Genomic DNA, 17,500 nt, shown 5'->3' with positions numbered 1-17,500 from the left:
ATTTCCTTAAAATGTTAAGGAGGGACTGGCAATGAATTAAGGAACATTTTAATAGATAAAAGTGTGGCTCCAGATACACATCAAGGGTTTATGATGCATGAATCTTTGTGAAATACAAAAGAGGTACAGTACATTCAGAACAGATACTGATCCAAATTAGGGTTGTGCAGTCAATTGGAGTGAAAACCCCAGGTGGGAAAAGTACTCACACCCTGTACGTATAGAGTACAGGTGAATGTAGAAGTACTGATTCTACTCATTTACCGAAGTAAAAGTATTAAAGCATAATGAAACGTGCTGAAATGCATTTTTTATAACAGTCAATTTTATACAATCAACAATACCCATTCGATCCATATCAACTCCTTTGAAGACAAAATAGTTTCCTTGAATTATTAACTTGGAAAAAACAATGACTGCATGGACACAGCATTGCAGGCTTGACCTGATTAAATCTTATCAGTAAAATACAACAGCATACCAAAATGCTCAACTAATACTGCTGAAAAAAAAAATACACCTTACATGTATCTGGTTTTTTTCCAGATTAGACAGAGAATGTTGGAACACTTGAAACCAGAGGTTTGTAGGCTGCCACGCAACACAAAGCACTCACCACGAATCGTTTTTGTTTCCGATAACCACAAACAATTTTCTAAAATAGGGCCACGGTTCTTGCTTCTCCGAATCAAATCAAAGTCCCAATCACTCAAGCCCTGACCCATGGTTGACTTCACCATGCCTGCCCATCAAGATACTTGTGGCTCACCCATTTGAGGCAAAGATTTCAAAAGATAAACGATTTATTATTATCATCACTTTATTTTATCACAAAAGCTATTTCTGTGTTGCGAAATACTGATGTTGAGTTGCTTATCACTATGACATTAAAACAATAACGAAGCAGGGATGCGATTTCTGTTTGATGGCCAGCATTTATCTGCAACAGCCAATCAGGGACTTACTAAAAATAACGTTGCCTATGATAATTGATGATTACTGAAAAATAAATACTTGTGTAAAGTATAGATACCTGAAAAAAAATTGACTTAAGTAGTTTTATTTTCACGCCCTGGTTAAAAATAAACAAAGCATTTTTGCATGCAAAAGATTCCTATTTGACATCCCAGTCCATCAGCAAACATCAGCAAGTCTCTGATGTAGTTTTTATTTCAGAAGTGTGTAAGTGTGCGTTTTTTCCGGGGAAACTAACATGTAGTGTGTTAACAAAGTGAAGTTAACTGCTTGTCCTCGTCTGCTTGAATTTAAACTCAGGCCGAGTTAAAACACAACATCAGTGGAGCATACATGGGCAGCTAATCAAAATGTCATTCTGCATGACCCACCTGGAGCACCGTCTTCATGGTGACAGGAGCCACGGTGGCGGTGCAGATGTTCTCGCCCTGGCGCGCCTCCTGGCCCATGATGAAGAGCATCGGCGTGGCCAGCGCGAAGGAGGCGAGCCACATGCCGCTGATCAGCTTCTTGGTGCGACTCCGGGACATGATGCTCTTGGCTTTAAACGGGTGGCAGATGGCCATGTAGCGCTCGACGCTCAGCGAGGCGATGTTGAAGGAAGTGGCGTACGAACAGCTGTCCCGCAGGTAATAGTAACCGCGGCAAACTGCGTCCCCGAACACCCACGGGTGGTGGAACCAGATGAAGTTGTACAGCTCGATGGGCATGGACAGGACGAGGATGAGCAGATCGGACACGGCCAGGCTGGCCAGGTGGTAGTGGACGGTGCTCTGCAAGTTCTGCAGACTCTTTTTGCTCAGGAGTGTGTACAAGGTGATGGCGTTGCCCAGCGAGCCCACGGCGAACAAAAGCACGTAGATAACGGTCACGATCACTTTGGAATACACGTCCGTGTTCACTTCCAAGTCCTCCCTCTCCTCCGGGTCTAGCTCTGCGGTGCTGTTATAGTAGAAAGAGTGATTCCCTAAAAGTATCTGCGCCAGTGCGCCGTGGTGCGTTAAGTTGAAATCCATGTCTGCTCCCAGCGCATGCATTCACTCGAACTGAGCTTATTGTCGGAACTCGACGTATACTGAGCACATTTGACACGCACATCAGACGAACATGGTCCGGTGTGGCGAGGACAGAGTAGGGCAGCGTTTATATTTTGCAACCAGGAGGCGTGCACCATCCAATTGGGCGCTCCTGCGATGACGCATAAGTGTAGACTTATTTGCCCTTTCCTCCCATTCAGTACAAATTGAATTGACGATGGTGAAAAAAAGTAGTACTCAAAACAAAATTAGATTATCTAGTAGCCAGTTAGTGGGAATTCTATCTTGAATGGCAGCCTGTGAAAGTCCCTTTTATGATCAAAAACCCACCCACCCAACCAACCAACCGCCCCCATTACCACACAGATGAAAAATACACTTATTTGGGCCTTATATTTTCTTTAAAATACACGAATATTTGGAATTAAGTGGGAGAAGCGCAAATCCTGCCTCATACGAACGAAGAGAAGGGAACCTTATTGCAGTAAAAGATGAGAAGGCAAATGGCTGTACAGCATCTTCAGCGGCACAAGATTCTCCCTTACATTGAGTGCTCCCTGTCTTGCATACAATTACAAGATAATTTTGATATGAAACATGAATGGACGAAGCATGTAAATTAATATGCAGTTTTATATTATTAGTTCATTTTGTGTGTGAGTGTGAGAGGGTATCCAGAAATACATATGTATTTTTTTCAAATTAATTTAAAAAAAATCGATCAGCTATACCCTTATCCATTATAACACAGAAGCAGTTTGGACGGTTCCAGCAAGCCCCCAGTCTAACTTACTCTGATGTAATGTCATTTTATTTAAACTGAAAAAATGTGGCAATCACAGCTCCATGCAATTAACTCTATGCACACATCATTTCTGCTAAGTAAATTTTATAATTAACATTTCTGTGGGGGGGAAAAACATTACGAATTATTTCTCAAGTAAATATCACTCCAATTCTTCCAATGTAGGCAAGATAACAAGCGGAAAAGATTTCAGGAAAAACATTGTATCCCAGAACAAGGCTGCAATATATTAGAAAATCATCAGAGGCGACCACCAACGGTGCCATTGTTTGAACGTGTAAGAACTGCAGAATGAGCATCAATTCCCCTCAATCATCAACTTAGTGCAAAGACTTTAAAAAGACGCAATGAACAAAACTGCAGAGGTTGAACCAGAAAATGCAAGCCTCTTGCGGTATATGCAAGAAAATAAGAAGGTCACGTTGGAGCAAGATTAAAATTCACTTTTACCAAATGTCATGGTTTGCATGGCTTCTTCTCGGACAGGCTTACTGTAATTTTGTCTGCTAATTTAAAGAAAGACGCAACCAAATTCATATCAGAGATCCTTTTCTTTTTCACGTTCCAATACTTTTCACACTGTTTGTAGTTGTTTGAGAGACTGCAAATATGATTGTGTCTTTCATTCGAATGAGCATCCGTCACTGTGAAGAACTATTGGACCGAAATGGATGTCTTGCTTGCGCTTAATACTGCTGCTGTGAAGCAACATTACAAAATTGTTATGGAGGTGCCCTCGCATTAGGCTGGATGTGTGTGTATGTGGATAAAAAATATAAACAAGTGTTCTAATTATGTACAAATCATTTTTGTTGTTTCACAATAGTCACATTTCTGCAGCAGTGTCTTTTTTTCTTTTCGTATTTGTGTGTTTTCATTCACGCCCCCCCCCCCCCCCACACACACACACACACGCACACTCTACACAAAGGCATGCTTGTGTTTTCATAAGCTGGAGTGTCCTTGATGGGTAGAGATCCATTTTTCCCGTCAAACTGTCTCCTGAGATAGGATATCTTTATGATGAAGCCAAACAATATGGTATCATGTAATTTGCTGCATAAAAGAAATAATAAACAACCACATGATGACATCTGAAATAAAAACAACAAAATAAAGTAACCGTATAACCTTCATGTGGATTTTCCACAATTCTATGGCATTAGACGTCCTCATCTCTGATTGCATCACAAAAAAAGCCACCGAAAACTCAACATGCACTAATCTTACTTGATTGACCAAAAATGTATTGAGGTCTCAAATGACGTGGTGCTCTCTGGAGTAATGTATACTTTAGAAACATATTTTTCATGAGCATTTTGGCAGAATTCCCAATTACGCATCTTCAGTGGCATTTGGCTTTTGATGTTGAGTTTGTCATTTCTGACAAAGATCAGTGCAGAAATCCAGATGTTAGTGAAAAGATTGCATTGCACATACATTAGATTGATTGCTTTGGTGTTTTGCTGTTTGGGTGAGTGTGTGTATGTGTCAAACACCATCTGGACCTCCTTCAGCTCACCGGTGGTGAGGGAGACAATTGACAATGTGAAATGCCACCAGTATATAAAGGTGTATGTATGTATGTACGTATATAAAGGTGTTTCAAATGAATCAAATCTGCCTCTCGTGGGTCTACGACAGATCCCCTAATGTCTCTCAAGGGCTCCTTGCAGCACATTCTGATGATAATTTATACTACACCATATGGAAAGCGCTTTGTTATCACTCCAGCTGTTGTGAAATGCTTCATATAAATAATGTTGTATTGTATTGTATTCCGAACTTTGTTCCATGTCCAGAAATTTTGCTCCAAAGAAGCCAATGTCAATATTTGGCTTATTATTTTATATCTGTTTAAGCACATGTGCAATGTTCCTATTGCCATTTCCTGCCTTTTCCACTTAATATTGTTCTTGATTATTTTCAAATGTGGCTAATTTACATAATACTTCCAATTATCTCCGCCCATGACTTTGCCGCTAGGTTGCATGAACAAACACGATTTCCGAGCGACGGTCAGACTCCACAGAAGCAAAACGGTTTTAAAGGCAAAAAAGTTGGAATATTATATAAATTAGCGCAAGCTAACACCATTTTCAGTGTTTGCTCATTTGTACTTTTCAGAGGGCTTTGAAAAACATGATGTAGTATGACATACACACAATTACCCCTGCAATTGTTATATATATTGTTAACCATAAACTGAATTTGAACTCACAAGTCATGACAATTTTTATCATGCAAATATTTAACTACTGTTGAATTTATGCTAACAATGGGATTTGATTAAAAATGTTTGCGATATGTGTTAAAATGAAAGAATGCTTCAATTTCAGTATAGATTTTTTTTGCCAAAACGTTTCCTCTTTTAGCAAGCAACATTTAGTAGATACACTTGATTTGCTTCCGAGGGCTGAATGTGGCCCCTGGGCCTTGAGTTTGACACCTGTGGTCTAGATGGAGGCTTCCTTTTCTCTTCAAACTCTGCGCTGGCCCTTGTCATCCTGATCGTGAAAAGCGATCAATATTGTACAGGCGGGATCAGTGAACAGGCTCATCATTATTACATTCTTAGCTGGGGACTGTTTATAGTGCGACAACAAAAGAGTAATCATTCTCCTTTACGTGATACAACCACTTTACAGACTTACTACCAATACTAATGTTTGTCAAATGCCTTTTGTCAGCAGATTAATCAAAGTTTGAAACCAAACAAAGAGCGCAATGGTCTTCGCCAAGAAAAAGCTGCAAAAGGTCAAACCTTCATCTGTTCTCATGCTGTATATGGTCACGGCAGTTTGGCTACTGGAACACAATGTATTGACCACACACTGCACAATATTTCCTCGCTCGCATCACATTTATAGTCCTCTCTAATATTGGTAAGTTAATGGAATTCAAATGATATTAAAGAAACATAACTGACAGCTGCACTCATAACTCTATGCTTATGAGAAAGTGTTGCGTAATATCTTCACTATTTTATAGACCCATCCCGCTGACGTCAGTTAACCCACAATGCTAAATTTCAGGCTCCCATATACACGGGCATGCACGCAAAAGGAAAACACAAAGAGAAATGTATCTGTCATCGGTCTCTCTTCTGTCTAGTTTTGTGAAAATGTCCCTATTAGGACACGGCTCCATAACATTGACACATTGCAACCAGTCGTTCCATGTCGTCATGCAGAAAAGCCAATAGCTGGAGGGAAATATCCCTATAAACATTCCAAATCAGATTGGTAAAATGACAATTTTAATTGCTATACATTATTAGCTATACAAAAATAAATGGAGCTGAATACTGTAAGAAGATGGATTTGTACCCGTCAGTACATCTTGGGCTTTCATAGACACACTATCAAGGCTAGCGAGTGACATTAGCATTGTGGCTAATGAGCTTATGAGAAAAGTGCACTCAGCAGAACTCCCACACTCACCTCATGAAGTGACGCCATTTGTGACACATCCACCATATTCGTAGCCACTCTATAAGATGGCAGCCTTATTTAGCCTCAAATAAAACAAAAGCCATCTGAACGAGTGGAATCACTCTTTAAAGACAGGAAGCCAGTTACACGGGCCAGATTGAATAGCCTAGTGGGACAGTTTTGGTCCGCGAGCCACAAATTTAAAAACACAGATTAAGGCTTCGGTAAAAAAGATCGGTAAATCGGTGAATAGGATTCCATCAATCATCGTGTCAGTTTTCAAGCCAACATCACAAAAAGCAAGAAACAAGTTACTTTATTCTCGCACATACACACACACACACACACACACACACGTGCACCCCCACGCACGATTACTTTGCAGTGTCCCAGACAAAGAGCAAGTGTTGTGTAAATATTATTTGGTATATAATTCCCAAAAACCTGTCTGCTCTCATTCCTGGTGTTATGTTAAATACAAGTTGGTCGGTAATAAAATGAATGTTTTTTTTATTTGGCCACCCAAGGGGGCGGGTCTGTTTCGACCATGCTGGCTGCTTCCTTGCGGAAGCATTGAACTGATTTATACTAAATGCATCCCCTGCCACTCTAAAATCCAGAGTCCTTAGATTCATATATAGACAAGTTGTGGCCACAAACACTTCACATGATTTTCTTTTTATTTATTGTTTGTTTATGTTTGCAGAATTTCTTTAATGTACCAAGTAATTGAAGATTAATATAGCTGGGATAGGCTCCAGCACCCCCGGCGACCCTAGTGAGGAGAAACGGTACAGATAATGGATGGATGTACAGTCGCCCAATGGTGAGGTAACTGTGTGTGTTCCTCAAATGTTCTTGAGATATCCGGACTATCTTGAGGTTAAATTGCTGCACAAGTTAATGACTCCTGCAATGTTGATGGATGTCTCCGGTTGCCTCGGGAGTATCTCGGGAAAGCGCGCCATTGAGCCGATGTGTTATGCCTTAGTCGTCGCACACCTTCCGTTGTGTGTGTTAATGAGCTACGTATCTGAAGTCTTGGCTCGGCGCTTAAATTTGTCAGCCTTTTCCCTGACTTGATGAGCATTACAAACGTGTGCTGAGGCTCATGTTTAATTGATACAGGGCATGTAATTACACAAGTGTCATGGGTGCTTTATGTTTATGTTTCTGCTATAATGTTCTGGCTGATTGCGTCCATCAAAATGCTAATGACGTCGTTGATTTTTCACACTCAGTGATGGTGTAAGTGTGAGCGTGAATTATTGTCCGTCTCTATTCGTACCCTTTGACTGACTGGCAATCAGTCCAGATTGTTGCACACCTTTTGATGAAAGTCAGTTGCGATTGGCTCTCTTGAACAGGATAAGCGGTATTTGATTGGCATGTAGTGTAAACAACCATTTCGTAGAAAAGCGATTTTTTTTTTTTCTTTGTCTCTTTCAGAAATTTCACTTTTGACAATGCTGCAGTACTGACCTGTAAGATGAATGCAAGGGCAAATTCAACCAATTTCAAATGCTGCATTCAAAATCACAATTGTTGCAAACTGTCGTGAAGGAAGGTTTTTTTGTGATGGAGGTGGATTTTTTTTTTTAAATAGAGATTTTTTGGGAATAAAAGAAAACTATGGGTTGCATAAAATACTACAAAAAAGTCCAAAACCAAGATTAAAAGTAACAAAGAAATATGAGGAAAACTCTCACAACCACATACTACTGGCAACATAGTGTGAGATGTCATGTTGAAACGTGACACATCAAAAGAATGTTCACAAGTGCACAGCCGTTCCATTTACAAAGAGACTAGTGTTCTTACGCAGTAAGTTCTTGAGAACGCTGTTAGGAAGTCTCGATTCAGTGTTCACAAGACCGTATTCTGCGTTCTTGATACTGAGAAATGGCTTAAGATAATTCTGGTCTTGAATCAAGTCAAGTACGGGCGGCACGGTAGAAGACGGGTTAGCACGTCCGCCTTAAGTTCAGATGTGCAGGGTTTGATTCCGGCTCCAGACTTCCTGTGTGGAGTTTGCATGTTCTCCCCATGCCTGCGTGGGTTTTCTCTGGGTACTCTGGTTTCCTCCCATGTTCCAAAGTCATGCATGGTAGGTTGATTGGACACTCTAAATTGCCCTCGGGTGCAAGTGGTTGTTCGTGTTTATGTGCCCCGCAAAAATGCTAAGCCTGCAATTGATTATGGATGATTGCAATGATGGATCTTATGTTACATAGTCTTGCTCTTCCCATATTCACTTGTCTCTGTCTTCCTGTGCTCACATTTGACACTTTGTCTTCTTTTGTAAAACGTCCCCCCCTACAAACGACTTTTGAGTTATTCCTGCTTTCATGTGGCTTTTGGGACCTCTTACCTGCACAAATCAAGAAAGAAGGAACCGACAAACGATGCATCCACCAGCGAGCACCGCAGGCTAGTCGCAATTCACCTGTCTGACATTTATAAACCCATCCATTCTGTAAGACTCCTTTCATTCCCTTTCTTTCCATGAAACCTTTATTCCAAAGCTTTTCTTGTTCCTCTTGGGTGTTTAATTCCTATGCTTAAATCACATTACCTACTATCAAGTTTCTTGATTTTCATTTTATGGACGAGGAATTTTTTTTTTTTTTTTACATTCAGTATCAGCTCTTTTGAGAATTAGTCTCTAGATTGTTCCTTCTCTATCCCCATTATTCTTGGCTGTTTCTGATACACCCTCCCACTGTATGACACTTCTCAGCCGTTTTGGTCAAAGGACCCAGATTGTGATAGCACATGGCGTTGCCCGAGTGATGATTGTCAGCCATCAGACTTTCCATTGTCCGCATTTTTATCAGCCTTGCCACGCAAGTGTCCCTTCCTCCCCATTTCCAGTGGCCACCTATATATATATATATATATATATTAGAGCTGTCAAGCAATGAAATTTTTAACTAATTAATCACAAAGAATGCCATGATTAATTGCAATTAATCGCAATTTTTCTACTACAATTTTTTCTCAACAGGTATTTAATTATTTAATTGAATACCATCGTGGAAAAAATAACCATATATATATATATATATATATATTAGAGCTGTCAAGCAATGAAATTTTTAACTAATTAATCACAAAGAATGCCATGATTAATTGCAATTAATCGCAATTTTTCTACTACAATTTTTTCTCAACAGGTATTTAATTATTTAATTGAATACCAAAATAACCATATATATATATATATATATATATATATATACACCTAGAGAGAGAGAATATTTGCCATTTTTCATATATTTTAATCCTGAGAAAATGAACATGGGCTTTTTATTTATCTCTTGAGTTTTCCATACGGAATTGTGAAAAAGGCCATCTGACAGCGGAAAAAAAAAGGGAGCAAAAAATCCAAACAAAAAATGGTGCAAAGAAGGTATGAATGCCCTGGTTTGTATTTTTAATCATGTCAACATAACATATTACAACTCAAAAGTCATACACTGTACTGTACAATAAGTCAATAGTTTTGTTGTTGTGATCATCATGTCTTTGGATCAACCAATATACAACTCTGTCACTTTTACATTGCAGCAACTGATTGCGTGTGAGATATGTTACACAAAAAAAAGCAAGACTTATTGCTTTCTGATATTTCTTCCTTTCTCCCAAGCACATCATTGAAATAGTAATATGTGTAGCTGAATGACATCCTGTAAGCAAATACACCTGTTTTCACCTTTTTTTTTTTTTTGTTCCAGAGGTGGCTGTCATAGCAAGTTATACAAATAAAATGATCTATGCCAACAAACAAAACAAGAGGCTGGAATGCACAACTTTAACATTGAACTAAAAATATAGAAAACTACATTTGGATGTTGTCTATCAGACAGTACCCAGTTTCTTAGTGGAAAGCAAAGAGAGGGGACAGAAAGCGCAAATTAAAAAAACAAAACCAAAAAAAAAACATGTTTTTTTTGCATACACCTGCTAGTAAAGAGGAAGTGTGAGGATAAGTGCATCCCTAGCAGGTGCAGCTTGAGGTCATGGGGCCAAATGTGAAGTGAAAGAACACAACAGCACAGAGAAGTTCAAAATTTTAATGCACACCCTCATAATTTTGACTTCATCATCCACCATTCCATTTTCTATACTAATTATTTGGGGTAGGGTTTTAATGTCTTTTTAAGTAGCAATAATACATTTATAAACTACAATAGCCATTAAGCTTTCATAATGGTGTCCTAAATAGTGAACAGTACCAATTATTTTCATTATTGCCACAAAGTAAGCCATGACCCCAAATTAGATTCACCACCATATAGGTTAATATCCGATAAAGTAACTTCCACCGCATAAAGGTTTAAGTTTACTCTATTTAATCTTCAATTAACTGTTATATGGTGGGTCCCATTTTTTTTTATTGAATAGGCTCCACTACCCTTTGTAAGTTTAAGTGCTATATATGACAGATGGATAGTGAATTACTCAAGTGGCACACTCCAATACTCTCCGAACATGTGACATGGTAATTAACGGGCTTGAAGTGCTTTTTTTTTAAAAATTCCTTTTTTTCCTCCAATTGTATTTCTGAGCCCTTGTAAGTAAGCAGTATGCTGTTGTGTTCTTATAGCACTTGCCTGGAGAATTAGATTGGGTACATTAATGATAGAAGGCATAGTTGTATAGTCAGGGGCGAGTGGGAGTGGGAGTGGGGGGGGCATAGGAAAAGGGACTTTAATGCATGGGAGGTTATTTGTGAAACGTCTATCAAAAATACTGTTACTCTTTTTCTTTTTTTGAAGAGAAATACACAAATGCTGATAAAAGTCTACACATTAAGCTAATGGCACGTACATATACAGGTTCAATACAAAATTTAAAAACCATATGAACATATAAGCTGAAACTTTAAAAGGAAAAAAAATACTCTTATTTTCAAAAAGGTTGAAAGTGCTAGAACTCAGATTAGCTCACAGAAACCCAGGGAGGACAAACTTAATACATGCCAAAAGCTTTTCATTTCATTGTTTGTTTGTTTTTTTTTCATATAGAGGACGTTTTGAATTTACTTGATTTCATCTTTAGGAATATTTGCTACAAAACTAGAACATGTTCAATTTGATTGCTACATTTGGCAAAAGCCAAGAGGGTTTTTTTTCTTAGAAACAACCTTATATTTTAATCATAATACAGCTCAATTTAGAATCTTGCTTTCTTTCTTTTTCCCTCAAGACATCTTCTCTTAAATACGCAAAAAGGTGCCATCAGCTAATTGGTTTAGGATTAATAAATCAAGTCATGACTCATTTACAAGAGCCAGTTTGAAAATAAGTACAATGCAGGGGTAAAAGAAGTTAAAAAATACACTTCAAATTAATTCCGAAGTTGAGCAATGAAATCATTAAGGGATGAACTGCTGACAACTGTGGGACGATTATTACCGGTATGTGTTGAGCAGCTGCTAGCAGCCAGATGCTTTCATCTCCTACAGTAAAATTGTCGAACAGCACGGAGCATCTCATGACAAGCGATTGTGCAAAAGTGTAGTTTCTTCTCCCCAGGTTTTGGTAAGAAAAATAAAAATGAGGTGATGTGTTGTGTTTTTTCTCTCGAGGTCCTTTGTACAAACAGACAATTACAACAATATCAACAAACAAGACAAATAAATGACTAAAAAAAAAAAAGCGATACCCCGCCATTGTTTTAGACCCTTTTTCTTTGACTATATTGAGCAGCCGAGAGAGAGGGAGGATGGGTTGTAGGGCTGAGGTTTGAGGGACCGATGTACACTTTGTCAGTTCAGGTTGGTTGTGCATCCTTCTGTCCATTTTGCAACAACAACAACAAATAAACAAACAAACAAAAAAAAGAGATCATCTAGTGGTCTACAGTTGTCCGCAACCGTAGCTACAAGCAGCAATATGTATTTTAATTTTTATGTGCTATGTTTTTTTTTGTTGTTTTTTTTTGTTATTCATCAATATCTCAACATCCTGAAGTAGGCGTGGCCTTCTGGTAAACTCATCGCATGAGCTTGGCCACTGCTTTAAATGAGAGTACACATAGTGGATAAAGGAATTTTTGTGAATTTATCAATATATGTAACAACAAATATCATTGTTGACACCCTAAAACGGATACTTAGTAGGAACACTTGTTGCTTTCATGACAGATTGTTAAGAGCCTCTCAGCATGGCACATCTTCACCTCTCTTACTTGCTGAGGCGCATGTCAGATTGTGAGGGCGACACCAACATTGGTTTTAAGTCTGGGCTTCTTTTTCTGCTTCTGGTGAAACCATTCTTTTGATGCCCGACCACCGCCCACCATAAGAAATCTTGCTACATGTTTTTGTTTTGATGGAAGAGCTCCCAGAACGTGTGAAATTTAGTTCTTGTCTCTAATAGAGGTTAAACTTGGACACTATTGCAAAAACCCACAATGAAGCGTTGTGATGGTATCATGTTTTGTTTTCTTTTCTTCAGCGAGAGCAAGACTTCAAGATAATTTTGACATAGAGTGAAAGAATGGGTAAATATTGCTCCGTCAAAAATGTTTCATACTGAAAGACCTCTAAAAAAAAAAAAAATCTGTCATTAAAGCAAAAGGTGATCAAACAAACTGCCCTCCCCCTCCTTTTTTAAACAGATTTGTTCATTTCTTTCAGTTGTATTATTTTTTTTGATGAGTTGTTATGGTCTTAAAGTAGAAGTCAAGTAAAACAATTCTTCACAATATGTTCTATGCGACCCCGCTAGTCTAAGCATGTGCTTCAGATTAAAATTGTGTTTATGGAATATGTTTCTCCATCTTGGCCATTTTGCCACTTGGTGTCCACTAAAAATGACATCACAGTCACTCAGGGCTCAATGAAGGACCAACGACAGGAAGTGGCAAAATGAGATGGATAAAAACGGATGCATTTTGCTGCTTAACTCATATTCCAAAAATGCAATATTATTCATAACACCATATTTAGACTAGTGGGGCGGCAAAGGACATAATATCGTAACAAAAAGGTTAGACTTAACTTCCCCTTTAAACCCTTCTTTCTATATCCACTATATGTGACCTTTTGAGGCGTAGGCTTAACTTTGGGCTCAGGTTCCTAAAGGCTGACGGTGAACAGGAGAGAAAGTATCTTCGATTCATTGAAGAGCCGTCTGGGTAACACTTCCATCATCCGGACAACGACCTACGATCACACGTGGTATGCCATCCATGTCAGCATTCCATTTGACACATTCTAGCTAGCTCAAATCCTAAGTGATGATTAAGCCACAAACAGCCTGCTATAAATATCGTAGCATCCACAGTTCTGATTCCGCTATGCTAACTCAAGTACATGTGAAGGTAATGACTGGATATGAGAGAAAGCTTAAGGGAAAAAGCTAATACTTCCAAAAAAAATAATAATGCAAGATACACACAAATGTAAACCTGCTGGACATCCAAAAAGAAGAACATCACCACTTTGTTTAACTACCTAAAATACACATTTACTGAGATAAAAGTATTTATGATAATCATTTATGAGATATTTCGTACACTGCAATAACATTCTTTAACACATTTTTCCTCATCTGTCACTGTAACTCTTTTTGTTTTAAGCATTCACATATGTCAGGGATCCTCATGACATCTTTTCAGAAGAGAAGGTCTAACCTAAGGAGGCCGATTTTATGCGACGTGAACTCACGAGAATTTAGTCAGAAAGCAGGATTTTACGTTTTGAACGGGATACGAGTCATGTACTCCAACAGATCAGAAATGAACGGATCTTTTGCCAATAAAAGGGTCATATTTTGGAATTTGTGGTAGGAGGTTATCGTGTCTCGTTTGATACCATTCAGTATTGAGCAGAAAAATGCAGAAGCTTTTACGATTTTCACGTTCCATACAAATTTCGACTAAAGTCTCGCAAGAACAGGCCCTTTTTATGGACTAGTTAAGAATTCTACCCAAGAATACCTTTAGGATGATTGCTGGAAGGAAGACTAGCCTGTGTAAAGGAACCCAAGTGGATTCTGGGTGTTACAACCTCCAAAGTATAATCACGAGGGAGGAAACAAAGCAGATTCCTAAAGATGAAGTGCCTTCTGCTAAAATAAAAAAGTGCTTCTCTTGAGGAAAAGTTTTAAAAAAACCAGCATCATTATTAAACCAACACTTTTCACATTTCTTTTTCTCTTTTTTTGCCCTTTAAAATGCCACATGCTTTTTCTGATTTCCATTCAAACTTTACTGTCACGGACGCCAAGCAACAAAAGGGCCGTCCGTCAAATTTGTAATATGCGAAAAGAGTACTTTTTTTTTCCAGAAGGATCCCATTTGGGCTATCAAATGGGAGAACGTTTGAGGTAAATTGTGGACTCTATAGCTCTTCTTTTCCCTCTCAAGATGAGACGTTCTACCATGGTTCTGAGAAAAGAAAAATTAAGTAAAACAAAAATATCCACTTCAAACTATATTTTTTTTCTGGGTCACAACAATAAAGATCGTCACTAAACTTTGATATATCTGTTCTATTGCTTTAAAAAGTAAGCCTTTTGGCCTACTGATTCTGCTACGCTACTAAATAGGGGGATGCAAATATAGGGGGACATAAATGGCAATGAAAAAAAAGTGTTAATACATAATTAAAACTAGAGGAAAATAAAATCCCAAATAAAAGCTGCTTCCTTTTCTTTTTCACACCATTTTCCACAGAGGGCCTTTTAATTAAAGTAAAAACTTGCGTGTGCTTTCATTTAAGGCATCTAATTGGTCTTTCTTTTCTTTTTTTTTTTTTTTAAATTCAAAATCTACTCGGTGTATGTTTTAATCTAGCTTTAAAAACTCTCACTGAAAGGCCTGGTGGAAGCGAGGCAGTGTGGTGGTACTAAGGCTGGAGCTGAATACTGGTGGAAGAGGATGCAGGGGTCCAAGTCCCAGACCCCCGCCGGAGCTCTGATGCTCCTGAGGTTGTGGTTGCAAAGAGGTAAGAGGCGCCATGGCGGCCGCTGCGGCAACTGCTGCGGCGTGAGGCTCGGCAGCGTGCAGAGATGAGGAGGAGGAGGAAGAGGAGGAGGTGGCAGAAGACGTGTAGCCCATCACCAGTCCTCCTGTGTTCATGGGGGCGCTGTAGGGAGGAAGGTTGAGCGGGAGGAAGCCCAGCAAGTGGGAGAAGTCCATGTTAGCAGCAGACAGAGACTCGGCGATCACCGCGGGGCTCTTGGACAGCAGGGGATCCCCGCAAAGTTCTTCTGCCAGTCCAGCAGGAGGCTCCAGTCCGTCCTTGGGGGGTGAAACAGCAGCGTGAGGCTCCGCGGAGGGAAGCGGGCCTGGCAAGCCACTCTGCAGATCCATGAGGAAGCTCTCCATCTCCACCTTCAAGGGTTTGTCCAGCAGGTATGAGGTAGATCCCAGCTGGTATTTGGGGGCTTGCTGGGAATGGTGCTGCTGCTGGTGGTGGGGTGGGGGCGCCGGAGGGGAATGGTGGTGATGGTGGTGGTGGTGATGGTGGTGGTGGTGATGGGAGTGTGGGTGCAAGGATCCAGTGGACTCCATGTGGCAGCCCATGCCCACAGATAGGGGCGTGGACATCAGGGGCGGGTGAGGGTGGCTCACCCCGGAGTTTGACATGGCCTGCAGGTGGTGGGGGTTGTACACGCCCATGGGGAAGGGGGCCCCACTCGGGAACGGCTTGCCCATCATGGGGTCCTTATTCGAAGCCACGCTGCACATCATGGGGCTGAGCTCCTCCTTCACGGTGCAAGGCGGCGACCCTGAAGTGAGGAGGCCCAGCATATCTGGAGGCTCGGTCTTGATCTTCAACAGCTCCTGCGAGTGGCTCTTCTTCACGTGACGCGTCAGGTGGTCCTTCCTGCCGAAGCGCTGGGCGCAGTATTGGCACAGGAAGTCCTTTCGGCCAGTGTGCACCACCATGTGTCGCCGCACGTCCTTCCGCGTGTAGAAACGCCGATCGCAGTGGTCGCACGGGTGTTTCTTCTCCTTGGCCCCGCCGGAAGATTTCCCCGAGTGGCTCTTGAGGTGCTCCAGGAGGACGGGCGTGCTCTCGTACCTCTGCATGCAAACTTTACAGGTGAGGTCCCCCGCTGTGGCTGAGTGCATGGCCACGTGACGCTTGTAGCCCAGCTTGGTGTTGTAGGGCTTGCCGCACTCCTCGCACTTGAAGGCCTCCTTGTTGGGGTCATGGGTCTGCAGGTGGTTCTTCAGGTGGTCCTTGCGGTGGAACATTTTCTCACAGAACGAGCACTGGTGGGTCTTCTGTGGAGAGTGTGTGGCCATATGCCTGCAGAGGACCATATGGGATTAGCAGGTCAGAAGAGATTGCATCCACTACGTTAGTACAGTATAAGACAATGGGTTCATAAATGCGTGGAGATTTTCTTACTCGCCTACCACATTCACAATCACTATTCAGTCACGTTGAGCGGCTTGCATGGTCGGAGGAAATGCTAATTTATCCTATCGCCTGTCAGTCACAATGAGTATCGATGATGACGTTTACAGTGCGCAAAAAAGGAATGGACAAAAATTTGTAAGGTGAACGTTAAATGACTAGAATGGACGTGTTTCTTTAATTAAAACCAGGCAAAAGTAGTTGTTTGACAATATCAGATTAAAACAGAATATAAAATATTGGAACATTTTTTGTGGCACTGTTCAATATACAAATCACAATATTCAATTTGGACACCCTGCAAAAATATCTGGTCACAATAGCAGTTCTCTCGGCTGGATGTGCGTGCGTGCATGCGCTTGAGTTTTGGCAAGCGTCTGGGCACCCCAAAAATTAATTGCATCAGGGCTTATCACCATGATGTTATGCCTCTGTTCTTATCATTCATAATCATTTTTGTTTGTAAGATAATTTGGGTTGGAAACACCCACAATGTCATTTTTCAAGCTTTTTTAGTTGGTCTTTAATGACTTGCATGTAAGACAGTCGGTTTGCTCATGAATACGTAATATGCAAATACTGTAAGCTTTGCTCCGATTGGGTCATTGGTCTCCATAATTTGACATGGAAAGCAACTTTCGTCTGTGGGTGTCTTGCCTCTTCATTGCGTTTTCTGCTTTGCAATTCGTCAGGCTGCCGGCAGACTGTGGCCAGCCGCAGTGCACTCGGGGTTGGCCACGGCAGCGCGATGTTTTTGTTCTTTCCAAAGCAAAAGGCACAATCTATTGAAAATTCAGATTTCCTAACATAAACGGTATGAGTCAAGTCACAGAGTTCAAGTCAAAGTCAAGTTTAGTCTCATGAA

The 17,500-nt window shown here is 40.4% G+C and overlaps 2 protein-coding genes across 3 annotated transcripts in view; both read right to left on the bottom strand.

The window, feature by feature from the left end:
- The window catches only part of ntsr1 (neurotensin receptor 1 (high affinity)), a 31,805-nt gene extending 29,681 nt beyond the window's left edge, over positions 1 to 2,124 (bottom strand). The window contains exon 1 of one of the 2 annotated variants that reach the window (XM_088292261.1): positions 1,347 to 2,124. In XM_088292261.1, the coding sequence (XP_088148387.1) occupies positions 1,347 to 2,012 (666 nt within the window). In that variant the 5' untranslated portion in view covers positions 2,013 to 2,124. The remainder of the gene's footprint in view (positions 1 to 1,346) is intronic. The other variant, XM_088292260.1, reaches the window with a different exon arrangement.
- An 11,885-nt stretch (positions 2,125 to 14,009) lies between these two features.
- The window catches only part of plagl2 (pleiomorphic adenoma gene-like 2), a 37,242-nt gene continuing 33,751 nt past the window's right edge, over positions 14,010 to 17,500 (bottom strand). The window contains exon 4 of the mRNA XM_088290544.1: positions 14,010 to 16,524. Within this exon, the coding sequence (XP_088146670.1) occupies positions 15,072 to 16,524 (1,453 nt within the window). The 3' untranslated portion in view covers positions 14,010 to 15,071. The remainder of the gene's footprint in view (positions 16,525 to 17,500) is intronic.

This window comes from Idiotropiscis lumnitzeri, chromosome 3 (genome assembly GCF_059441095.1).
Source record: "Idiotropiscis lumnitzeri isolate Australia: NSW breed Sydney's pygmy pipehorse chromosome 3, RoL_Ilum_1.0, whole genome shotgun sequence".
NCBI classification, from domain to species: Eukaryota; Metazoa; Chordata; class Actinopteri; order Syngnathiformes; family Syngnathidae; genus Idiotropiscis; species Idiotropiscis lumnitzeri.
Note: the sequence above shows the minus strand (reverse complement) of the source record. Positions and strands in the feature narration are given on the sequence as shown.